Below are 26,456 nucleotides of genomic sequence, written 5' to 3'. Positions count from 1 at the left end.
CAGGGAATGCAAGGGGATTATGAAAATTTGGTGTTATTGAGGTTCTACTGTTGATAGATTTTACCTAAAAGAATAAAGGACATTCATAACGAGTCATGATTCATTGTTAGACTTTATTTTTATAAATTAACCAATCTTCTAAAATAAACAAGTAGATAGTAGGTGATATATTGGCAATACATATACACACAATAGACTCTGAACTAATAATCTAATAATTTTGAAATAAAATGAAATCGTCATTTACATTTTAACGATAAAAGCATATGCATTAGGCTTGTTCGTTTCCTGGATACAAAAACATTAAATAACATAAATAATTACACTCACAATTTAGAGATAAGATTGCTACATACAGAAGTTTTTAAATATTTTATCACAAACTTTAAAAATAGGTCTAAATGAATAAAATATCAAAGAAATAAAAGAGTCCATAATATACAAAAGCTATACAAATATTATTGTCAAGCTTATCAAAATTAACTTTACAGGCACAATAGTATAAAAATATATTAACAATAAATTTACATTTTGACCTAAGGAGGTACACTATCAGTCTAAACACTACAATTAATTGTTAACATTAAATTCAAAAAGTAATTATTCAACAGACAGTTTATTCTTTTTCTCCACTTCAGATTTTCAAACCCTTGGAAATTTTTGTTGTCGAAGTTGGGGTGGATCTGAAACATTAGTAGATGATATTTAGTTTTTAATCATTCCAACCTACCAACACGGAATATATCAAGAACAAATTATACATATGGTAACTGGTAACATAGCATTACTTGAGGTTGGAATGTTCAATTCTGCACCCCGTTGCCAGTACCCATTTTACTACATAAAAAAAAACCACGGAACCAACAAAACTGACAAAAATAGGATTAAGCAGGCATGCTGGCATGCTACAACTTTCTCCAATCCATATACTAATGTATAGTGGGAGAAGGTAAAAACCAAGCAATGTTGATTCTAATTACAGTCAAAGAAACGTAACAACACCGGGAATATCTGTTCCTTTAAATAAAATTTGTGACTTCCAGTGTGACCTATTGCTCCACAGAATCATTTGTAATACAGTATATAGATAATATGTTATACGGGGAAAATAACTTGAATTTTTAAAAAAGCAATGGGTTGATCACTAAGATCAACCCATGGATGTAATAGATGTAATGAGCGTATACAGTGATACGTGATCAGTAAATTCTTTAATTTTAAAGGAATAAATAATTTATAAAAAATATATATCACTTTTTCCATAGTTGGAAAAATCACACTTTATAAATGGGGTGGCCCACGAAGAGGTTGTTTTTTAAATTACGGGACGTATCAAACACGCTAAAACTTGAAACTCTTCAGTTGTTATGAATAGCCTACATGTAAACAAATACCACCGAGTCTCATTTGTTAATTTTAGAAAAGTCTATACAAGGTTTGTTGGTAAATAAATTGTTCTTTTGGTCAACTCCAAAGTTAAGCTTAATACGTAAGATAGAAGTAGTACTGTAAATCTTTAAACCTTTACTTTACTTAACCATCTATCTATATATTAATAGGCAAGCATGTTTCTTTAAAACCTTTTTTCTCAGCTCGTGTGCATCGTAGGGAAAATCTACGCATACCGTTGGAAAGCTATTTTCCTGTAGGTGTGCAGAATCCCTTTATAAATTTAAATAGGCTCAAAGATAAGTACAAAAAATAAGTTTAAAAGTTGTAAAAAATTAACATGGATCTTATGCGTTGCTATGCTGGTTACGAAATAACAACGAAATATAAACAGAAAATCAAAACAAATGGAGGAAACTCCAATCACATGTTTTATTTACAGTGTGGGGTGAAAATAGTTAAGTGAGTACATTACATATTTTTGGTCGAGTTTCGACCACTGGACGACCTCTCGTTTACTTTAATATTCAACCACTATATTGCATAAAATGATTTGTACCCTTATTTTGCTTTAGTTGGAGATGTATCTAAAAGTTATTTCATTTACTGCTCCTGTTTACTTCTAAATTTCTTGGAGAAAGAAGAAATGAGGATATATTTAGGCTATAATTGTTAGTCACTACACACAGCAAGCCTATCACATTGTTTGAAATTAGAACACTTTTAATCCCCATGACCTATTAAGTGGATACTGTCCTCGAAACATTTCAATTTGTGTTTTCAGTAACCGTAGGTACCCTGTTAGAGGAAAGCCGTATTTATTATTTGATTTGGATACAAAAAGACAAGAACTGTATTAGTGACACCATGCTAGTTACACATTCATGCAGAAGTATAAACTTACCCAAGACGTTTCAATTTGGGTGTAACATAATGGTGGACATTGTTGCGATGGATTCTTTGCTTTTCCCGGGTTATTTTATAACCATTTAAAGACACTGAAAAGCAGAACAACACATATGGATCTTAAGTGACATGAACAGCCCAATATACTGGTACTTGCATCAATCCAAGCTAGCAATGTCAAGTTTTAATTTATTTAAGTACCAAGATGGAATAAAAAGTAAATGTTTTCCCAATTATTTTGTTTTGCTTTGGATTTTGATGTACACAGGGAACACAACTGGGAAAATTATTCCAATATAGGTTATAAAAGGCGTACTGGACAAACACAATAATAATTGATAAAAAACAATTTTGCGCTATCTCACAAGATTTTTTCTCTAAGCACTTTGTGTAGTTTAGATAAAATCATTTTTTAATATTAAAAACCCACATTTTTAGCATGGTTAAAAAAATACTTATATAACTGAGGTCATCTTGTCATTGGTACTGCCCTACTTTGTATTTATGCACTACACAAGTAACGTCTAATTGGGTGGATAGACAATTAATATCATTATCTTGACAGTGCTGGCTAGACTTAATTAATTTACAAACACACATTTACTGGGAATAATCTTCATCTATACTCCATTCTTGGTTCACCGTGCAGTAATGAGCACCATAATCCATGTATTTTAAATGGCAGCCAGCAACACTAGCGGTTCTAAAAACATTAGGACCGGAAAACGGTCGAAATCAAGCCAAAAATTCAATCTATAAAAGTGCATGGTCATCACAACCCACATGTCAATACATATGTTTCCACAACTATATTACATAAAATCTGTACTGCACTGTAAACGTAGAATTGAGTCTACTGGTAACAATTTGATGAAAGTAAATATCACTTGATGTTTCATTAACATACTTTTAGTTTCATGCAGGACTGTTTTAGGTTAGCACCACCAGGGTTTTTTTAGGTTAGCATTTTACCAGTAGTCTCTGGAGTTTTCATCTGGTTATTGATCTCACGTAGAGCTGTCTGAAGTCTGTTGGTGGAGGGGAGAGTTTTCTTGGCCAGCTTGGAAACCATGTTCTCTCTGTTGGCGTTAGCGAACCTCGGTCGAGCAGGAGTAAACTTCCGCAGAGGCACTTTCGCCGCCATTGTGTGAGAAGGCACTTTGGGAAGGATGAAGCTTGTCTTACCTGTACCAGGCAAAGTACAGACTAAATCAAACTATTTGACATGATCCAACAACTTGTTCCACAAATGAGTTAATCATTTTTACAGTGATAAGGAATAGTATAGAAAGATGAGTAAAAAAGTATTGGGCATAGTGTAGTGGTAACAGTTTTGGTAAGTTAACACGTTAAGTGCGGGCATCATCAATAGATGATGTCCGACACTAGCACTGGTGGCGGACATCAGCTAAAGCTGACGTCATGCCACTCTCTCCACATTTAGTTTAGTGTGAGCTCAGCCTTTGCCGGGGAACGTTATAATCGTTGCCAGCCTGTAGCTTAGATTATTTAAGCTTTAGTCTGGTGTAGGTTGGTACTAAAATTTCCCGTAAAATCCCGTCTAGCAATACTTTTGTCCCGGTTCCGGCAATTTTCTCTTTACAAGCCACTTTACAAAGACACTGGCTACGAATCCAGGCAGTGCTGCTACCTTTGGGTGTTTCAGTGAACTACGTCCACTCTCGGGCTAACACAGCACAATCACTGCTGCTCTTTTTTTATTCGTCAGACTGAAATATTTGAATGCCAATTGCGTTCACCGATTCAGTTGCGCTGCGGGGCTTCGCCCGGGCCTCGCCGCAATTATCGAGCGCCTGTTTGAAGGTATGCCGCACTGAACGTGTTAATCAGTGAATAGGGATACAAACAACTTTATTGGAATGTTTTTAACACATTCACTACCTGGCTGGTTACACAAGGCACATTCAGAGGAGTGACTACCGGTAGGCAACATGTTAAAGAAAACCGTTGAGAACGTTAGACATTTTTTGTAAGTAATATTAAAATATGTAGGGAAATGAATTTGTTTAGATCAAATTTTTATGCAAGCATTACCTAACACGTAGTTATATTTATATTAGTTATATTACCAACAAACATACCGGTAAGCTTGTGTGATTGACAAAGTGGTTATTGGCCATGGAATATTGAAATTTTGAGTGTGTTCAAAAACCAACCCAACACTTAAGTTTTGATATAGTATTCTCAATGGGAAACACAATTATATAATAGTGTTGCCCAATGAGAATACTCACCCACTGTACAGGAGTCTCCTCTTCCTACCAAAAATAAAATCAAACCTATTCTGGCCTTGAGCCCTTCTACCGAGAATACCGAACATTAACTTGCATGATTACAAATCACAAGTTTATTTGATTTGCATTTTACAAGTTGCATTTTGCAAAGTTTTAAAGGGACCTCTACTATTTTTGTGGCTACCTGGGGGCAAAACCTGTACAAACCTTTTGGTAAAGACTATGTTTAGACATTTTGAGTCTTTAATTTAGTTTTGGGCATTATGGAACTTAACATAAAATGGAACTAAAATGGACATTAAATACTTAGGCATTAAGAATTAGGCATTAGCATTAGTATTAGGATACAATTGACAAATAAACAATATGTTATCAAAACTTACGTGATTTTTCTTGGTTTTCTGGTTCATCAATGGGATGATCTAGGACGAATGTTCCATTCATATTTGATGATTCTTCAAATGTGAGCGGTTCAGTCGCTGGTTTGTGAGACTCAGGCACAAGCTTCGGCCGAGACTCTGCTACCATGAACTGTAACAGTAAAGGTTGCTTCTGATTAATCCATATGACTTGTTATGTTACATTAAGACTGTGATGAGATTATCACAAATGTATAGAATCAACACTTTCACACTGCAAGCCTCAGGCTTAACCTTGCCATAAACTGTTTTAGTGTTTGAGACATGCTGAAGTGTGAATAGCAGATGTAAAGCAGCTCACAATGGAGTGGAGACTTTGATAATTTGACATTTGACTATTGATATAAGTAGATATCTCATTTCCATGTTAAAGATATAGCCAGTTTGAAAGTAAATTTGTTGAAGTCGAATAAACCACCAACAGCTGACTTCGATTACTAACTTATTCCGACTGGCAAAAGGACATAACTTTTTAACCAACCCAAATTGAAAAGATAACTTATTGTATCGTAAAATATAAAATTGTTTATGTTTTTTACATCAAATCAAATATCATACTGTAGTAGTCTAGTAAAATAAAATATAAAATAAAGGAGAAAATTGGATTTTGATAACAGCAAACTGTGTGAGTGGTTCATTTAACTATCCTCTATCAATCTATGTGAATAAACAAATGTCTACAGGGATCCATCTTTGGAAACCAAACATCAATGATTTAACAGAAAAAAGAAGAAAAATACCCCCGCCGCAGCAAACCTGCGGACTAAGCGAATTTCTATTCGTCTGAATTGATTTTAAATTAAATATATTTAAATAACATTAGGTTTAACGAGTACCTAGGTTTGCTGCTACAAGGAAACTAATAATGTGTGTTTTTTAGTAAGATATTGATAGCTATAAAATAAATAAATTTGCCAAGTTATCAAATATCCACAAACAAGCAAACTGCAACATTTTACAATATTCTCCATAAGAATAACATGGGAATTTTAAATTTACAATTTTTTAAAGCTCTTTTAAAAGGTCTAAAGAGAAATTGGGAAATTTTGTGTTTTGAGGTTCAAAAGTAAGAAAACCCAATTTTTACCCTATAAACCCCCCGTAAAGCCCCTTTCCCATGGTCCGATCATGCTGGTTCGCGAACTCATTCAAGTTTATCCGGCTTTACACCTTTAAACCAAATTTCATCAAAATCGGACAAAAATTACTCAAGTTATGGCGTTCACGGACGTATATATATATATAAATCTATATATATATATACATATATAACAATTTGAACGAATGGTGTTTTTGGCCTCTGGGGACATCAAAATGAAAAAGTAAATCGGTCCCGTGTCTAAGTCTTAACGTGCCACCTACGGTAATAGCTACTTCCCTATAGGGAAATTCGCTAAAACTGTCAAGAAAAGAAAGTAACAGATGTTCAGACAAACCTAGTAGCTTTGACTATTAGACATTCCATCCCCCCGTTAAATTTGTAGCCAGTTTTTTTAACCAAAAATCGCCGTAGTTGATGTGAGCCACCTACAGATTGTGTTGATCTAAATTACTGATTTCTGTTGAATACACAATATTTTTTTTCCAATTCACGTCTACTTCAGTATCCAATAGTCAATGCCAGTAGATTGAGCAGCCCGCTTTTCCTCAATGTCTACACCATTGTTTTATTTCATAGATTATTGAACGCTTTTAATGGAAAACAGTTCAACTCAACAACAGCTCAAAAAATATGTACAGTACATCGTATGGCTTCTTTACCCAGTAGCCCAGTAGCATCCGAGAAGAAAAAGTTTTATCTTAGCAACTTAAAAGCTAACATTGGGTGGACCGATGCTTCTAGGTGTCGAGATTGCTTCGGCAAAAACCTCAAACAAACAAACCCAACAAACAACAAATGTATTTAAAACTGAAACAATACAACTGTACTGTACAACACCATATAAAATTAGGGATGGACGGGATTGAATTTTTAGTTCGGAACGGGACGGAATTTTTATTTCCTTCCCGATTTTCGGGACGGGACGGGACGGGATTTTTTTCTGTGCATAAAAAGAAAGTCTTGAGTATTGCAGTTAACAAAAAAGACATTCGAAATCAATTTTTACCGTTTGTGGCACTGATCTATAAAAACCAAAAAATGGGTAACAATTTACAGGTACCTATAGAAACTTGTGACTCGCGGTCACGGTGCGATCGTCAAAATGACCGCGGTCACGAGGTAATCGTCGGTATGACTCACGGTCATGGCTCAATCGTCGGTATGACTCACCGTCATGGCTCAATCGTCGGTGGACTCCGCGGTCACGTCGTGATCGTCGGTATGACTCGCGGTCATAGGATGATTGTCGGTATGACTCACGGTCACGGCTCGATAGTCGGTATGACTCGGCGGGCACGGCGTGATTGTCGGTATGACTCCGTGTTCACGGGGTGATCGTCGGTATGACTCGCGGTCACGGCATGATCGTCGGTATGACTCGCGATCACGGCACGATCGTCAGCAACTCCGCGGTCACGGCGCGATCGTCGGTGGACTCCGCGGTCACGTCGTGATCGTTGGTATGACTCGCGATCACGGCTCGATCGTCAGCAACTCCGCGGTCACGGCGCGATCGTCGGTGGACTCCGCGGTCACGTCGTGATCGTTGGTATGACTCGCGATCACGGCACGATCGTCAGCAACTCCGCGGTCACGGCGCGATCGTCGGTGGACTCCGCGGTCACGTCGTGATCGTTGGTATGACTCTGCGGTCACGTCGTGATCGTTGGTATGACTCCGCGGTCTCGGCGTGATTGTCGGTATGACTCCGCGTTCACGGGGTGATCGTCGGTGGACTCCGCGATCACGGGGTGATCGTCGGTATGACTCCGCGGTCACGGGGTGATCGGCGGTATGACTCGCGGTCATGGTATGATCGTCGGTATGACTCGCGATCACGGCACGATCGTCGGCATGACTCCGCGGTCACCGCACGATCGTCGTCATGACTCGCGGTCACGGCGTGATTGTCGGTATGACTCTGTGGTCACAGCGCGATCGTCGTTATGACTCGGGGTCACGGTGCGATCGTCGTCCAATAATCGCGGTCACAGTGCGATCGTCGGTCCAATAATCGCGGTCACGGCGCGATTGTCGGTATGACTCGCGGTCACGGCGCGATCGTCGTTATGACTCCGCGGTCACGGCGCAATCGTCGAAATGACTTTGTCTCCTGCGTTCGCGGACCTATCGCTTGCAATAGCGGCGCCATCGGCACTCGCGAAGCGGCAAAATCGCCGACGATCGGACCAAATCCCGTCCCGATAATAGGGAATATTTTTCCCCCGAAAAATTTCCAAAATTTTCGGTAAAATAAATTAAAGTTTTAAATCCTTGTTCCAAACAAAGTTGTCCTCTGCTGGTTTACTCACCGGAGGCGTAGAAGAGTTAAGAACTCCCAGAGTGAGGTTGATGAAAGGACGAACACTGACAGAACTGAGTGTCACACCTTTGTCCTCCTCGTCATGGTCCTCCAGAAAGTCCAGCCACTTGACAGCCTTCAGCCCCTTGATCTTGGCCAGGCCCTGAGACAACCACAGCCCTTCAAGAGTAGGTAGTTATATTAAGTTTACTATTGAACTCAACTAACATTGGTTAGCAACTGCTAAGATTGTTGAACATTAAGAGTCAATTCGATTCTGGGAGTCTTGGTCGTATGTATATAATAATCAATGACAGTTGTACTCATTGTAAATATTCATTTCACTTATATAGAGTTGGCAACACTGCTTCCTTCACCAGTGAAAGACTTCCAGAATCTAATGTGACTCTCAATGTTGAGAAAGGGGCCAGTGGCCTCAAAACATTCTTTGGTTTCTTTGTGCTTTCTTTTGTGTTACTTTCTTGAAATGGGATGCCTAAAATTTATAAGGTATGTCTGCTTATCCTGTCCTTTGTCTCCTCAATTTTCCTGATTTGAAGGATTTGAACTCCGGACTACCACTAGATCAAATTGACCTCTTGTATAGGCCTATAGTAGAGACTATCAACCGTTGCTAAAGCACCTTAACCTAGTAAGTACCTGTTGGTATGTGTTGTTCATGTTGTCAGTGACCATGTTGAGTCCGTTGAGCAGCTGGTGGTACTCGCTACAAATGGCCGACACGGTGTCCACAGCCGCTTGCAGATCCTCTAGTCGCTTGTCTTGCATGTTGATGATCTTCAGACAGTGGTTCAGCTGGATCTTGACTCCAGCAAGTTCACACTGGGACATAAACATCAAATGTATCAATCTAGCACTTATTAAATCTTTGAAATGCTTAAATGAAATGAAATGAAATGAAAATGAAATGAAATGTTTATTCGTCACATAAGTTTACAAGATTGTGATTTTCACATATAAACATATGACATGTCAATACCACTTTACTATCTAATAATACCTTATGCTAAATTCTTTGTTTTTATCAATCCATAAAACCTAAAGCTAAGTTTTTATAAAATCATCTAGGGAATAAGGAGACAAGAGAATGAGATAAGATTTTAGTTTTCTTTTAAAGGATGACATATTTTCTTCAGTTTTAATTTGATCTGGGAGGTTATTGTAAATTTTCCTACCCATGTACCATGGCGATCCTTCATACAGAGCTGTTCTATGCACAGGATATTGAAGATCATTCCTGTGTCGGGTGTTATATTGATGAGTGTAATTTTTCAACATAAATTCCTTATAATTTCTTTTTACAAAGATGCACAGTTGAAAAATATAAACTGCATAAATTGTCAAGAGTTTCATCTGAATAAAAAGGGGGCGGCAAGAGGAACGTGGTCTGGTATCAGCTAAAATTCTAACGGCAATTTTTTGTAAGATAAAAATATTCTTGGTAATGGGGGAGCTGCCCCATGAGATAATACCATAGGAAGACCTGGACATAAAATAAGAATGATACACAGCAAGAGCTGCATGCAAACCCGAAGACTTATAAACCACCCTTAGACCAAACAGTGCTTTTGCTAGAGACAAGCTAATTTGTATTTGATGATCAGACCATTTTAGATTTTCATTTATGTTTACACCCAGGAATTTAGTATTTGCAGAAGATTTTATGGAATCACCTGATTTTAGTTTGATTGTTATCTCACCTGCCTTCAGTTGTGGATTATGGAAATGAAGAAGATGAGTTTTGGAACAGTTTAGATGTAGTCCGTTTTGTGCAAACCAAGTTATCATGGAATCTAAATCTCGGGATGCAATGTTAGTTGCGGAAAAAATAGAAGGTGCTCTTACTAGCATTGTTGTGTCATCAGCAAATTGAATAATTTTGGAAGAAATTGAAAAAGACAAGTCATTGATGTAGAGGATGAACAGAAGAGGCCCCAATTTAGATCCCTGCGGAACACCATGGGTTACTGAGCTCCATTCAGAAAAATGTTTGACACCGGATTTATCTTTGATGACAACCTGCTGATATCTGTTAGTGATGTAACTAGAAAACCATGAAAAAGATGATCCAGATATCCCATACAATCTCAATTTCTCCAAGAGAATGTCATGCCTGACACAATCAAAGGCCTTAGACAAATCACAGAAAACACCAAAAGTTCTCTGTGATCCGTCCAAGGCCTCCACTGCCTCAGAAACTAGATCGACTATTGCATCAGACGTGCTTCTCTCCCTCCGAAAACCAAATTGATTCTTGTTCAATAAATTGTTTGATTCCAGAAATGGAACAATTTGTGAGAGAACGACCTCTTCAAATATTTTTGAAAACACAGGTAAGAGAGCCACTGGTCGGTAGTTTGAAATTTCCTCCGAGTCTCCCTTTTTAAATATAGGTATGATTTGAGCATACTTCAATTTGTCGGGGAAGACTCCTGTCAGCAGTGAAATGTTGATAGAATGAGTGAGTGGTTTTATAATTGAAGAAGCCAATGATTTTATTACATTTGTAGGAATTTCATCCCAGCCAGTTGAACTTTTATTCTTTAATCGATTGATGCAGGAGATAACATCGGATTCAGAGACAATCTTAAATTCTTAGGCTTAGGCTTAGGGTGTTAATTGAAGGGATATTGCACACATTATCTATCTCATCACCGTTAACAAGTTTCCATGTTTCGAGATCTGGAATCTGATCCCACCCTCTGGTAAGAAAATACTTTAAGACTAAAATGTAACAAGATTAGAATCCAAACCAGCCAAAACTGGGGAGGTACAAAGGTAAAATACACAGAGAATTGAAACAGTAGTAAGAACAGGACATAATACAATCCTGAAGGTAAACAATATTCAGAGGGTAAAGGCGAGTCAATGGCACAACGGACTATTAATCTGCAAACAAAGAATTGCTCAGGGGTTGTTCCTAAAACATTAGAAAACACACTGTGGTAAACAAGACTTTATACTCTTTTTTGCACTGTTATACCTGTGCCTCCTTGAGACTAGCTTCAGGCTGTAGCAGTTTAGTGACCTTGGCCAGATCCATCTCCGAAACAAACTTGTTGTACTCTTCCTGATGTAGCTCTCGTCGCTGCCACACCTCTGCCATCTTCTCCACCAAACTGGTCGATCTTGCATTTAATTGTGCCAGCGAGTTCTCCGTTACTGTCAAGTCCTGCCACAAAATACAAACATAAGTTAAGCTCTAAAAAGAGACCATTAGGTATGCAATATTTTATACATATATGAATAAATAAATGTGTGTGTATGAATCTGAACAGATGGTGTTTTTGACCTCTGGAGAGATTAAAATAAAAAAGTGAATCGGTCCTGGGTTCAGGTCTTCCCATTAGACCTAAGGTTATATTCCCTATTTGGGAAATTTACTAAAGCGCTAAATATTTCAACAACTTAAAAATGAATTATAAATATTAAAAAAATAACACAACAAAGTATACAAACCCCTCTGACCTCATTAGTTCCAAAGTTCCTGATCTGATTGAGAGCCCGATTCTTGCATCTCATGCGCCACTGCAGCAACTTCACTTGACCTTCCATATAGAGGTACTCAGCATAGATCTGCTCCTTGTCCCTGTACAGTTCTGAAAGTCTAGCCGAGAATTTAGGGTCGGCCCGCGGAGGACACGTCACTGGGTGTTTCATGGCATTCTCCATCAATCTCATCTTAAATCCAATCCAAACATTAGAAAATAAAATATACATCGGAGAAGTGGGCTTCTGCCTTGACCAGATTGTAGTCTTACATTCGTCGCAGGGATGGACGGGTCTGGACTTTTTGGGAAGATACAACGATCACTTAGGACAATGCAATAACAATTTAAAATTGATTTTTTATGTCATTGTTGCCAATTTACTCAAGATTTTTAAAACAACTTAAGTTTTCCTTTTGGAAACTATGAGGAAAAGTAAAAATACCATCCTGTCCCAAACTAAAAGTACAACCCGTCCATCTCTAATTAGTAGCCAGTTTTGGAATTAAAATTAACTTAGTTCAAATGATGTATCAAATAATAAAAAATCAAGAGAATATATGTTTTACAAAATTACAAATTGAAAAGGTACTTAATCTGTATAGTTAGTTATGAATCATCCATCGATGCAAACAAATTTAATCGTCATCCATTTCAAGCAAGACTTGTGACTATGGCCTATAACACTTGATTTAAAATTAACCTACGACAGTTTAAATTTGATATAGGCTAGTTTACATTTTTACCATGTTAAAAAATACTTTTTTCTTGGTATTTTTTTTTATCTGGAGATTAAATGTATGTTTATTTACTGCTATTGTTATTAGGCCTATAATAGAAATAATGTAACTTCTTTGTATATTTTTGTTTACGTTCAGTTAGAAATTCGACATTTTTTAATTATAAGCTATTTGCTGATATTGAGACCTATAGAATTTGTTATGCATTCTTTTAGAAATTTTTGTATCTTACTAATATTATAAATCTGAAAGTTTGTGAGTTTGTGTGTGTGTGTGTTGCTCAATCACGCATAAACTACTGGACGGATTGGGCTGAAATTTGGCATGATGATAGCTCACATTCCCGATTAACATTAAAGCATATTCTTATCTCAAAAGTCCTTTCGTGCTCCGCCCCAGTGGCTCTGTAGTTCCCCATGTTAATCTTATGATTTTTCATATTTAAAAGGAATTAATGCATCTTAACAGCTGTTTCAATCAAACAAGTTGGTTCTGTTCTATGATGTTCAATAGCATAAAAGTTACAAGGATTACCAACAGGGTGCAGCACTATAATTTTTTTTATTTATTTATGACAACAGCTAATTTCCAACCAAAAGGTGAGTGAGCGTAGCGAACGAACTTCAACCTGGAGGCGAGTTAGCGTAGCGAACGAGCTAACCTGAAGGCAAGTGAGCGCAGCGAACGAGCTCCAAGTTAAAGGTGAGAGAGCGTAGCGAACGAACTTCAACCATGACGTGAATGAGCCATGCGAATACTTATGAAGTTAAACGGGGCAAAGCCCACGGGTACAGCTAGTATATCTATATATATAAAAGGCAAAGCCCTCACTGAATGACTGACTCACTCACTCATCACTAATTTTCCCACTTCCTATATACCTAGGAGGCTGAAATTTGGTACACTGATTCTTTAGGCATTAAATAGGAAAACCAAGTTGTTTTTATTCAGATCGGACTCTCGGGCTCCGCCCCAGTGGCTCTGGAGTTTCCCATGTTAACCTTATGAGTACTCATATTTAAATGGAATTAATGAATCTTAACAGCTGTTTCAATTAAACAAGCTGGTTCTGTTCTATGATGTTTAATAGCATTAAAGTTACAAGGATTACCAAAAGGGTGCAGCACTATTATTTTCTTTTACATTTATGACAACAGCTAATTTGCAATCCAAAGGTAAGTGAGCGTAGCGAACGAACTTCAACCTGGAGGCGAGTTAGCGTAGCGAACAAGCTAACCTGAAGGCAAGTGAGCGCAGCGAACAAGCTCCAACCTAAAGGTGAGTGAGCGTAGCGAACGAACTTCAACCAGGATGTGATTGAGCCATGCGAACAAGCTCACTTATGAAGTAAAACGGGGCAAAGCCCGCGGGTACAGCTAGTATATATATATATGCATTTGTGTATTTGATTCTTTTCAACAATGAGCAGAATAAATCATAATTCTACTATTATGAACAACCTTTGTGAGCAGCAAATAAAGTAGGCAATAGTTTGGTTTGACGAGGTTGTATAGTTTCATATTTCAACACCATTTAGTTACTTGATAGTTGATATAGAAGAAAAATAAAACCAACATAAATTGATATTTATATTTTGTCTAGACAATAGTGTGTAGTATTTTTGTGCAATAGCAGCTAACTGTTGTTTGCTCAGTTTATTTCTGAGTTAATGTGAAGCAACCTTTCACTAACTCTTTTGTAGGCAAAATAGACAAATATGACAAGGTGTTAAAGCCAGTAACCACAGAGAATTAAGGTACAGAGGAAAAATGCTTATGGGACAACTGTCTGCTTTCAGCTCCAAACTCCTATCGCACAGGGCTCAGGGCCTTCCTCCATCTGAGCGTTGTAGAACATAAGGGTAATGTGGGACTTTGCCCTGGACACCAGCACTAGTGCTATAGGCCCACGCCCCTTATGTGTATCAGGGAGTCAATCCTCTGTCCCTTACTTCTTTGTGCAGTAACATAAAAGACAATGTAAAGATTAGATTTCATACCTTCTCATTAGCCTCAGCTAATTCTCTTCGGAGATTGTTGTTGGCTTGAGCATAGTATTCGATGCTCAAATTCACCGAAACGTTCTTTGAAAGCTAGAAAAAATATAGTTTGTATTAAACTAATTTGTATTTGTAATGCATTTTTATTAAATACTAGACTGAAATTTCCTTGAATATACTTGGTGAAAACCAGAAAAGAATAATTTTACCTCAATCTTTAGAGGACATTTATTAAATTTTATGTTATATAAGTAACTGATCTTTCCAAATTTTCTCTAGAAAAGAGGTTTGACCTGATGTAGCCTACAGTTTTTCATGTTTATACGTTTTGCTCTACTTTCACATCACCTAGAATATCCTAAGTCTACTAAACATACATTCACTGTCAATATTTAATTTATGACACATGAGGTAAGTAGGCCTACAGACTTTAAATTTAAGGAATACATAATAATCATATAAATGTTATGTAGGGAAAAAAAAAGATTATTTTTTCAGGAAGACATGAGATAGAATTGGTCATCAAAGATTCTTTTAGTGATTACCATTAAAAAGTAAATTCCCTTTTTCAATTTTTGGACACTTTATTTTTAAGAGATTGTGGCCTCCTCACGACATAATCCCTTTTAGAGCTTGTGCGTTTCCTGGTGAAGCCTGGGAGTAGGTGGTTAAGAGTGGCTCAGAACCGGTTTTGTAGGGGCTTCAACCCTACCCAGGCTTTACCAGGAAACGCACGAGCTATAGTTACATTTAACAAAAGGCAATAAATGTACAAAACAGAAGCTCACCGCAGTCTTAATCGCCTTAGCTCTGGTGGCATACTTGAGTGTGTTGTAAGTGTCTTCGTATGAAGCAGTGGTGGGAGCAATGTTGGCAATCATCACTGTGAAGCAATTTCCACCAAGAGAATCTTTCAACAGACGAGTAAGCTTGGAGTCTCGGTAGGGAATGTGACGCAGGCCATCTGCCAAGTTGTTTATACAATTACCTGTAACATAGCCTATATCAAAAAGTATAAATAACCACCAACAAATTATTGGGATACAATTCGTACCTCACCTAAGTCAGAGGATGGAGAACATGCCTGAAAAAATTGTTTGTCTTGTAGGTCTACTATACTGTATTTTAATTTTTAAGATTAACTCATTTGTGAATTGGTTGTCAGCTATATTTTACAACTTGTTTTTATAGCTTAGTACATTTTGAACACATAACTACTAAACTAGTGAGAAAAATGCTATTATCAACAGATGAGTTAGGTATATGAAGCCGGCAGTATCGGTATCAAGAGTCGATAGGTCTTTTTATTGACACATCTCTATCATAGATGAAAGCTATTTGACTACACATACCAAGTGCTAAAAGGGACTTGTTGATGTTGGAGCCCTCCTTGAACCTTGCCTTGACTCCTCCAGTCGCCGACCCTCTCTCTGACCCGGCCAGGTCAATCATAGACAACTTGCTAATCTTCAGCTCTCCATTGTCTTTTGCTGAACTCTTTACATAAACCTGTTCACACAAATTTGATTCTGTAAAATATGTATTTAAAAATCCATCCTACTTAAGATTGTATAGCCTCAGTGAAACAAAATACTGTACTTTTCTCTTTCAGTCCACATAGTGCAATAGGCCTACAATGTTTTTTACTGAGACGTAGGACGTTTTTATTGGCCAACTCTGGAACTCGCTAATTCCGTCGTGTGTCAGAACTGGCTAAAATAGAATGGTCTTTCGGTAGGGCAAGGGCGTGTCTTCAGTTCTTAGCAAAGGAAATGGTGTCTCAGCTTGCAGTCATTGTACAACGTAACTCAACGTGTATAAAATGTTTTAAGGACACAGGTCTTGATTTCTGAGTGGATTGATTTGCTAAATGTATAAAACTGATCCCACTATGTAGAAGAATGTTCCAAAAAATGCTTACAATATTCAATGTTGTTAGGTCATACAGTAACTGACCTGAAAGACAGCATGAGATCGAGAAGACTCAGCGTTGGCGTCAGTAGGGTGTTGAGTTCGGTTGGAGTTGCCCTTCTGTAGCAGCTGGAACAGTTGGTCTGCACACAATATCTTCTCCACCTTCATACCTGCCACCAGCACTCCCCCACTAGAGTCATCTCTCAACTGTAGTGATCCTCTCGGGTTGATCAAGTCATGAACATTCTCATTGTAAACCTGCAAGACAATGCATCACAATTATCTGTTGCTCAACACAACATTTAAAACACAAGTTGGCTCTGGTACGGTAAGGTTAGTTAATTTTCATAATTTCAAAAAAATATTTCTAATTCAAAATATTTTATATTTATACAAATAACTAACCCAACTTGAATTCAAATATGAGTTTAAGCGGCTAACGGATTTTGACCCAACAAATTAGTAAGAAACCCCCTATTTTGACAAACATTAAAGAATGAAATAGGTGATTAGACTCATTGAAGTGTCCTCTAATTTGGAAACTGAACTAAAATAATGAAGGAGAGTTAACTATAACATATTTTTGGTTTGTTTACCTCAAGGTAGGATATGCCAATTTCGATGTTCTTAGTCTCTTTTAGCTGGTCTATTTGGCTGTACAGCTCGGTCATGGTGAGGAAGATGATTCCAGGACCTTGTTTGCTGCCCAACATTGTGTGAGTCTTGCCAGCTCCAGTGGCTCCATACACAAACACTGCAACAGTCCACACATACTGTCACAGAGCTCAGTGATATGTTGGTAAATCAAACAGCTTGATTGACTGTGTTGGCACCGACACATTGCGTTGCATACTAACTGAGAGGAGGGATTAAAAAATTAAATATCTAAGAGAGATTTAATTTTGCAAATATACAATAAGACTTGTTACAAAAAAAGGAAATCTACAACAAATAAATACAGGAATTCATCAAATACATTACACGTTTTAAAGCTATTAAAATTAAAATTTTTTTAAGATAATAAATCATTTAAAAATAATTTTATTGTGAATAGTTGATGGTGCTTCACTCGTCTTTCTCTACAGATATTTTATATCCAGGACTTGACGGGTTTGTTTAACACAGGCTACTCATGAAAGTCCCATTTCCTCAAGGTTGTAAAACTTATTTTCTGTTCCAAAACTTATTTGCTGGTCGAACGCTCAATCACAACTAGGACAATAATAATCTAGGACATTAGACTGGTAGTATGGTGTGTGTGTGTTTGTTATCATACTTGACAAGTCCTGGATATTAAACAGCCAGAAAAAGGTGAGCAATGTCCACAAAATACTTAACAATGATTCATACAGTCTCAAACTCCTAAAATTAAATGCCTATAGTTGTTCAAAATGAACACCAACATAAGCTAAAATCTAGACATGGCGGACTACCTTATAAATAATATCTAGACATTAAAACATAGTACTTCAATCTACCTGAGCAATTATATCCATCAAGCAACGTTGTGATAATTCCTTTGGTAGTTTCTTGATAAACTTCTTCATTGGTAGAAATCCCACTAAACACTCGGTCAAAAGCAAATTCCATGTCCTTGTTCTGCTTTTTTGCAATATCCCGTGATTTTTGTTTCACACCGTGAAAGAAAAATCCTTCTGATTCTTCTTTAGGATCAAAAATCAATATTCGATCATCAATTACTTTTATTATGTTTCTGCAAAAGATTGGCATAAAATAATGAGAAGGCTTAGGTCTAAGATTACTTAAATATCAAAGTAAAAAGTAAGATTAAGTAAACGTATTCTTCCATTAATAATAAATTAACAAAGATAATTAATATGCTTAATGATCTAATATTCGAAAGCAGTCCCAAATATTTCTGTATATTTATTCCTCATTTAACTTACATAAAATAACATTAGATTGAACAAGTTCTAAGGTTTGCTGCTACAGGGAAGAGATCTTTTTACCAAAATTAGTATGGAATGAGATAACTTAAATTTGCCAATGATCAAGGTACATCCATAAACAAGCAAACTTCTACAGTACATCAGTTTCCTTTTTTTTTTAATAAGACAAACGGGAATCTAAAATGAACGTTTTTTAATCTTCTCTGTAACGTTTAATTTTAGAGCAACACTTTAATATACAATATTATTTGTTTGTTTAAGCTCTACTTGATGGCTGTAATAAAAATTGGGCATATCCAAGTTTAAAGGGTAAAACAATGAAATTTTGTACAAACATGTAAATCTAAGGTTATTCAAACGAGTTCACAAATCAGCATAAATGGATTATATGAAAAAGCAGTTTTAAGGTGTAAAACTAGGATCTAGGATTTTTGACCCTAAAAATATAAAATTTTGCAATATTGTAAAACCATTTGTAGAGCTTAAAACAATGTAGGTCAAGCAACAAATAACTTTTTTTTGTTTTGTTTCATGTTTAGTCTATAAAAAGAATATTAAAAAAACTGTACCTACTTCAAAGTTCATGATACATTCTTGTGGAGGATAAGTTTAATTAAATTGTTCCAGTTTGCTTACTTTTAAGCTATGGATATCTTATACTAAAAAGCATTTGTAAAACTTATGACAGTTAGCGGAGCCTGACCAGATCATACTTCTGGACCGAAATCCACGCGGTTGGTACCAAATGAAAGATATTTTCATGTAGATGTGCAAAATCCCTGTATAAATTAAAATAGGCTAAAAAATAACCACAAAAAATATTTTAAAATTTAAAAAAGATTAACATGGGCTTTATGGGTTTCTATGCTAGTGACGAAATATATTATTTAAACAGAAAATAAAAAAAATGGAAGAAATTCCGATCACATGTTTTATTTACAGCGTGGGGTGAAAATAGAAAAATAATAGGGATTTGATGAGAAATAGTTATAACCTTCTCAACTATATCATTGATTTTGAAGTCACGAAGTGACGCAGGTTACTAGTTTTGTTAACAATTAAATTGTCAATTCTAATGTTTTCTAAACAGGAAATAAATTTGACATGTTAAAGGAATAATATTTTAGTGAAAATTGAACTGCAGGTTTGCCGTGGTGGGGGTATTTTAAAGTATTGTTGCAGAGTACACACAGTGCACACAGATGGTTATTACTAAAAGCTGTCTCATGTTAAGTTGAGGCAGACTACCTGACCAGAGGGTAGAGCAGGACAATAACTAGGCCGGTCCTACGACGGACCCTCCCGACCCTCGGAGTAAATCCCATTGACCACGCTTCACTGAATACTTCACTTAAAAGCGTAAATATATTGATTAATTGAAAATATAATCAATTCTTCATATCTGAAAATAATAATGTATTCTAGGTTATATATATTTTGTGTATTTTTAAATTTTATACATTAAAGAAGTGAGATTAATAACCGTGTGGCTTAAATAACAGGTTTGATTAATCGCACAGGCAATATGGAATTGTAAATTAAATCAAATAACTAGCCACCATCCAGGTCGGGAACCGGAGAATCAGTGTGTACAGTAACCTACTCGAGTTTTGATAACGGCGCCAAAAGCCTGCAATCGAGGTTTTCACTCATTAAAGGCGTTTCGAATGCTGCTGAGTCAAGTAAAAAATCACAACTAAGTTACACTGGGTGATCGCAAATGTTGCTGCTGTCTCGGAAGATCTTCGCGATTTTGCTTTAAACGTAACAATCCAATGTGTCAAATCACATATTTTCCAACGTTTGAGGGTAAGTTCCCCCAACATCTTTTTTATTTAATTTATATTGATTAATCGCCTGTTGAGCTATTATTTTAAAGCTAAGGGTCAAGTGGAGGTGATAGATTTCTTCCCCTAAAACCGCCTAAATATTATAAACTAATTAATACAGAATATCAATTATTAGTAGGCCTAATTTAAAATTAAACATTGTACTTAGTTATAAGGGGAAAAGTTTGTTTTAATACTTAAAGTCGGCCGATTTGCCAACAACATTGATTGTCGGGACAAAAATATGAAAAAATTTTGTGGTTTTATAACCTAGAATAAATTATTTTCAGATAAGACGAATTGATTACATTTTAAATTAATCAATATATTTACGCTTTTAAGTGAAGTATTCAGTGAAACGTGGTTAATGGGATTTACTCGAAGAGTAAGGAGGGATGGCCTAGCCATTGTCCTGTTCCACCCTCTTGGTCAGGTAGGCTGCCTCAACTTAACATGAGCAGCCTTTAAATTAGCCTACGGTATGATTTTCGTAAAAAAAAATATTGTGTTATCCAGTTAGGCACATCCTGAATTTTTGTGCAAGTTAAGTTCCTATATTTACTAATTACTCAATACAACCTATGACTAAATTACCTACCGCATGTTCTGTGAGTTTTCTTGATTATTGAAAGGACGGACTCTCACAAAAACTTTAATGCTTGATGGTTTTTTTGGAGGAAGACTGTTTGTACCACTCCCCATGACCTTCTTCATCTTGGGTTTTGGTAAATGCTTATCATCAAGGGCCCTTTTATTTGACGTAGTGCTTGCCATGGCTACACTTCTAAAAAGATACAGGTACAAATGATTGTTGAGATTATAGCTTAACCCTTTATGAGTGTCTTTGATTCTAAAACACAATCGGTGACACTAAGGAGTTTTTCCTGGTATTGAAACACTAGACAATATAATTTTAGGCCTACAGCTTACATGATGACTAAAAAAAGATACATAAAACTTGTAACATCAATGAAAGTTGTAGTAAACAAAAGCGGTAGTATACATTAAATCAATAAAACAATTAATTGACATATTATCAAAATATAATGGCAAACAAAAACAATAATACTGTAGGTGACACATTGGAACAACTACACTCCATGAACTTAGTAACATGCTAGTACCCTGAGCGGTGACAAACAGGAGTAGACTCCGTGCTTTGCTACTCTTCGGGGGTACAGTTCCGCAGAGAACTTGCGATACATTATCGGATAGTATAAATATACTAGAGAAGCTGTGCGGCTCAATGAACCATAGTTGAACAATGACATTATAGTAAGTATGAAATATAATGTCGAGGAAAATGTTATGCTTAAATTCGAGTAATTGGATCTACATTTTAGAGTTGCTTGAAAACTTGTTAGAAACTAATTTTAGATATCTCTATTTGTACGAATTTTCTTCGTAGAGAACTCTGAAAAGTGGGGTGATATCAACTGTTTCATATGCTTCAGTTTTTACCCACAAACTAGGCCTTACCAACTGGACAGCCATAACACTATTGAAAGTTGGTTAACATATTTTTACGTTTTGTTTGTCAGTCAGAGTAGATGCCCGCATCAGAACATTCTCACGTTGTTCAGTGGAGTTTATCTTAATACCTGTCTTAAAGTTTTGAAAGATGGATTTATTTGTTGTAATGCGTTGGATAACTCTTGTCTAGCCTATATGATTTGGATAGCAATTTTCATTTTCTCTTTTTGAGTAGCGTATAGGCCTATTATTTGCCTCGGATCCTGAATCATAAAAATAAACTTGACCGTATAACTACCCGATCGTTAAATACACAAACACTGATTCCTTCACTTAGCCTATGTTTAAATCTAATATTACCACTAAAACTTTCAATAGTTTCAATAGCAAATGAGTTTTTGAAACTTCTTATTTTTGACTTTGTCTGGATTGCGTTGGTGAATTCAGTAAAAAAAATGTTTATAAGTTTGTCCGAGGAACTGGCAACATAACCTAGAAGTAAACAATCCATTTGCGTTTTTTTTTCTCAATTGAAGTAGAGCGAGTAATACAAATGTTTAAAACAATAAAAACATAAGGTCCGCCAAGATTTGGTATAATCAAAATACTTGAACTTATCATAGCCAAGGCATTATTATAGTTTTACTAAATGGTTTGAAATATCTCAACCTGTCAGTGTCGGATGTCTTGCATGCAGTGATTTAGACTTGAAATGTTTATTTACGTTATTTGATCAGCTGAAACATGTGAATTAAATTAAAATTAATCAAAAACAAACAAATATTTACTTCTTAAATCCAAGTGATTTGTTTTTACTTCATCCATGACGTAAAAACAACAAACAAACTTGACCAGGTGCTTTCTGCGATAAATAACCCCGGAGATGAAATCAGATTTAGTTATTCACATTAAAGTCTAAACAACAACAACTAAAAGTAGGCCTAAGTACCGCATGGATTCTTTAGCTTTTATATTTCTTCATTCACGACATGGTGTTCATTTTAACATGAACATGTTGTGTCGAATTTATTACTGACAGGAAACGGTTTAAATATAAGTTTTGATTCGGTTCTTTACCAAGGGACGAAGAACACTCTGTTGTATCAATTAGAGTTTTTTTGTTTTTTTTTTTAACTTACTAAGCCCTTTAAGTTTGTTACCTCGTAAACCCATGCTAAAAAGAACTCTATTAACTTATCATGTTGATGAGAAACGTAAAAGCATGGGCAAAGATTGATTGTAGCTCACTTGGGCACCTAAACTATCAAATCGACGTTGGTTAACTCCAGTCAGTCATATTTACGCAATCGTCCGTAATCCTTTCATACTGACTATGAAGGAGTTTCTCTAAAAAGTTATCTTTACCATGACTTTAAATAACATAAAGCATAACTTATATGCAAATACACTACAGAAGGAAGTATTGTACGTTCCAGACACTTCTTTTACACATTCAGTTTTTGTGGCTTTGTCAAGGCTGCACTTTTACATTGAAAACTATGCCTGTGTAAAAACAAAGCCATCAAAATAATAATCGTATATGGCCATATTACTACTTCAAACATAGTGTTCAATTTAGGTCCTGTAAACATGTAAATACATCCTTGAAATAACTTAACATTAACTTATAGTTTGAAAAGGTTAATTATCTAAAATGTTCACCCACATCCAGGCCTAACTTATTCCTAAAATCAACAATGCCTATGCAGAATTAACTGTAAGTTATTTTGTGTGCCTCAATAAGTGGGATTTGAAAAGGATTTAGAGCGAATGTTTCACACGGGTCGGCAAGTACTTTTATTATACCGTCAACTGGGGCTACTTTATAACAATTTTTTTGAACAACTGTAATAACTTTTTTATTTATAAAGGTATATATATATATATTTTATATCAAATTGTCCGGATTTGCATGAGCTATTGAGCTATGTAGTCAAAAAAAATTAACTGCTTATGTACAATAAAAAAATAAATAAAATGTACCTGTAAAAAGTAGCCCCGGGTTCGGGGCTACTTTATTACAGTCACTTGGGATACCAATAACTCCAAGATGGTTAGTCTTAGGGGTTACTTTATAACATGCATTTGAAAGCTGGGGCTATTTGGAACAGTTTGGTGGAAATTGCATTTTTCTATCTCTATTACTTTAGAAGTTACAGCAAATTGGAAAAACTGTTGCGCGGGGAACTTTGTACACCATAAGGGTTTTGTAAAGTATATATATATATAAATGAAGGAAAGTATATAGAGCTGTAATGATGCATGCAGTGAGTTACCAAAGAGTTATACTTAACTAAAAAAAATAATAATTAGCTCTAAATTACCTGTGTTTTTTTTGTCTTGTCCGGGAAAATTGGCTCCAGAAGCAAGGGTCGCCATGCCCTTTCAGATAAAAATCTGCTGTAGCTGTAAGTAGTCTGTTACTTATTCTATTTCTAGTCCTTCAAACTTGTGTGGAAAACTTAACAGACCTCTTCTATTAAGTTTGGGCTCATTCAGCACTGCCACAATATCAGCAAATGGCATGTTCAGGTCTTCATCGCGTAGTTCCGGCCAGTGGAAAACATTAACAGTTCCCGGCACTTTTCGAAGGAACCGTACGTCACAAGCATTTGGTAATGGTGACAAGAGCAAGGAACACATCAAGCAGCAACCTCTCACAAGTTAAACATGTATTGAGGGGGTTATAATTGATTAGGTGGTAAAAGCAAGCAGGATGGGGCATGAAAAAATTAAAATAAGCAGTGTACAAAGTTACCCCGGGTTTTAAAAATTTGTGTAGGCCTACCTTTTACCAAAAAAATTTTTTTTTAATTAATGATAATTTTTTTTTTGTAACATTTGGTATTTTTAGAGTCCCAGAAAGTGGGGTAACAACATATAAAAGTTAGCCTACATCTTATGATCATTTATGCACTTAGCTGTGCATGCGAAAGTTTGGGTACAATTTTTTTCCCCCAAAAAAAAGTACCTTCAGTTTTTAATTTTTAATTTTTAAATCCTCAACAATAATATGTTGGGATATTTTTTTTTCAAAAAGAATACAAGTTTACCTTTATTTTAATATGCTACACTTAAAAAAATAATAAAAATTACGGGAATTATGACTTTTTAAGTAGTTTTTTGAAAGTTTGTACAAAGTAGCCCCCATGTACAAAGTAGCCCCGTTTGACGGTACTTTTATATAGAATAATTCTATATTTAAGTTAAGTTAGGCCTAATACGCTGTAGTCAGATATGAACGTTTTTCCACAAGTTTAAGTGGAATAAGTCTTAGGCTATGTGGATTATTTGACAGATTGTTAACTGGCTACTTACCTACCTCCAACTCGTTCTTAATAGGTGTAAGGCCTGTGTCCAGCAGAAGACTGTTATTGTTGTCTTATAACCCCAAAATGTCCTACCCGTTGTACAGTAAATTCACAACTAAGAAGATACGCCGATACACCCCCCTTATAATTAAACATCCATTTAAACTAGGCCTAACTAACTTAATAGCCATTTGTATTAGGCAAAGATACAAAAGCTTCAAATTGAATTTAGTCCTAGAAATCATAATCTAACTATTGCCAGATCAAACCTTTATGACTGCAATGGGGCACACAATCCTTAAGTTGCCATCTCAAAATAGGTATGTCTAAGTAACTTACTGTACCTAGCCTAAGTTAACTTTTAATAAGCCCTAACTAAACATAGGTTACAGAAATGTTCTTTCAATGAGTGACTGAGTAAGAGGTTAGTCCTACAATCTCATCTAGCCTAAGGTGAATAATTTCTTAAATAATTACCTGGTGATGCCAAAACAGGTTTTTTTCATGTTAGTCTAATTGAAGATCCGATGTGTACTTACAAACTTATTATTTAACACCGACACATCTACTGCAGTTGTCATTATAGGTCTAATTGGTGAGACTCAAATAAAATCAAAATAAAACTTATATCGTCAATTTAAAAAAATGATTTATAGCTGTAGGCCTACAACTAATCTACACATTCTACAACAAGTTGGTTCTACTAGGCCTGTACTTACAAGAAAACTGTTAAGTTACTAGCCAAAAGAAAGATTCATATCTTTGACTGACGATATGCCTACATCTGATATGGATTATTTACAAAATAACTTTTGTTAAAATTAGATGTATACGTACCTTAGATTTATAGAGCAGAGGAAGAGTAATTTTGTTTATAAAAAATCAAACTTTAGTGTAAATAACATAATGAATGGCACGTTTGTCGGTTACAGTTTAAAATCAAAACCAGACGAGCGACGAACGACGAACGACGAGCGAGACATCTAGCAAGGGGGGAAGGGAAAAAGGCAAAGAGTATAGAGTGAGACGAATGAAGATTTTTGCAATATAGTAATGACTGAGTATTAAACTACATTACTTTAAACATCATACATCAGTTAGCGAATCGTAGAAATAGTGGTGTTGGCATTTATGCTTCCCTTTCATATAAGTGCAAGAAAATAAATATAACTTTATTTAAATAAATTTTTCAACTTGGAGACGTTCTACATTGATGTTCTAGAAGTCACTGTTGAGAATATGGATACACATCCACGATTCTAGTGTGCATATACAGGCATTGATTATAAACATTCCATTTTTGGAGATATATAATCAATAATACAGTCGTCCAGATATTATGCGTTAAGAAAATGTTCCAAACCAACTTGAACTCTGTCTCTGTGTGGTGACTATTCC

The 26,456-nt window shown here is 35.9% G+C and overlaps 1 protein-coding gene across 3 annotated transcripts; it reads right to left on the bottom strand.

The window, feature by feature from the left end:
• Positions 1–145: 145 nt before the first annotated feature.
• On the bottom strand, positions 146–26,007 carry LOC128995167 (kinesin-like protein KIF18A). Of its 3 annotated transcripts, none has more exons than XM_054420087.1 (16): positions 25,896–26,007; positions 20,873–21,058; positions 18,014–18,249; positions 17,132–17,289; positions 16,578–16,793; positions 15,974–16,130; positions 15,410–15,609; positions 14,622–14,714; positions 11,863–12,075; positions 11,378–11,566; positions 9,034–9,216; positions 8,384–8,536; positions 4,934–5,081; positions 3,268–3,480; positions 2,294–2,387; positions 146–683 (listed from the first exon to the last, which is right to left on the bottom strand). In XM_054420087.1, the coding sequence occupies exons 2-16, from the start codon at positions 21,046–21,048 to the stop codon at positions 635–637; spliced, it is 2,478 nt and encodes an 825-aa protein (XP_054276062.1). In that variant the 5' UTR covers positions 21,049–21,058; positions 25,896–26,007; the 3' UTR covers positions 146–634. The 3 variants fall into 3 exon arrangements, with proteins under 3 accessions (XP_054276062.1, XP_054276063.1, XP_054276064.1); XM_054420088.1 differs by lacking the exon at positions 25,896–26,007 and adding an exon at positions 25,536–25,555; XM_054420089.1 differs by lacking the exons at positions 2,294–2,387; positions 25,896–26,007.
• Between the last annotated feature and the right edge of the window lie 449 nt (positions 26,008–26,456).

Source organism: Macrosteles quadrilineatus, unplaced genomic scaffold, assembly GCF_028750875.1.
Source record: "Macrosteles quadrilineatus isolate MER2022 unplaced genomic scaffold, UCM_ALF_1.0 Scaffold_5__1_contigs__length_97177068, whole genome shotgun sequence".
Classification (NCBI taxonomy): Eukaryota; Metazoa; Arthropoda; class Insecta; order Hemiptera; family Cicadellidae; genus Macrosteles; species Macrosteles quadrilineatus.
This window is presented reverse-complemented; position numbering and strand designations above follow the sequence as displayed.

What these genes read in the sequence shown, in the direction of transcription:
- LOC128995167 (XM_054420087.1), bottom strand. Translation starts at nt 21,048, where the DNA reads ATGGCAAGCACTACGTCAAATAAAAGGGCCCTTGATGATAAGCATTTA. An exon ending in GAAAACTCACAGAACATGCG is followed by an intron (nt 18,250 to 20,872) that starts GTAGGTAATTTA and finishes AATCTTTTGCAG; the next exon opens with AAACATAATAAAAGTAATTG. An exon ending in TTGGCATATCCTACCTTGAG is followed by an intron (nt 16,794 to 17,131) that starts GTAAACAAACCA and finishes ATTGTCTTGCAG; the next exon opens with GTTTACAATGAGAATGTTCA.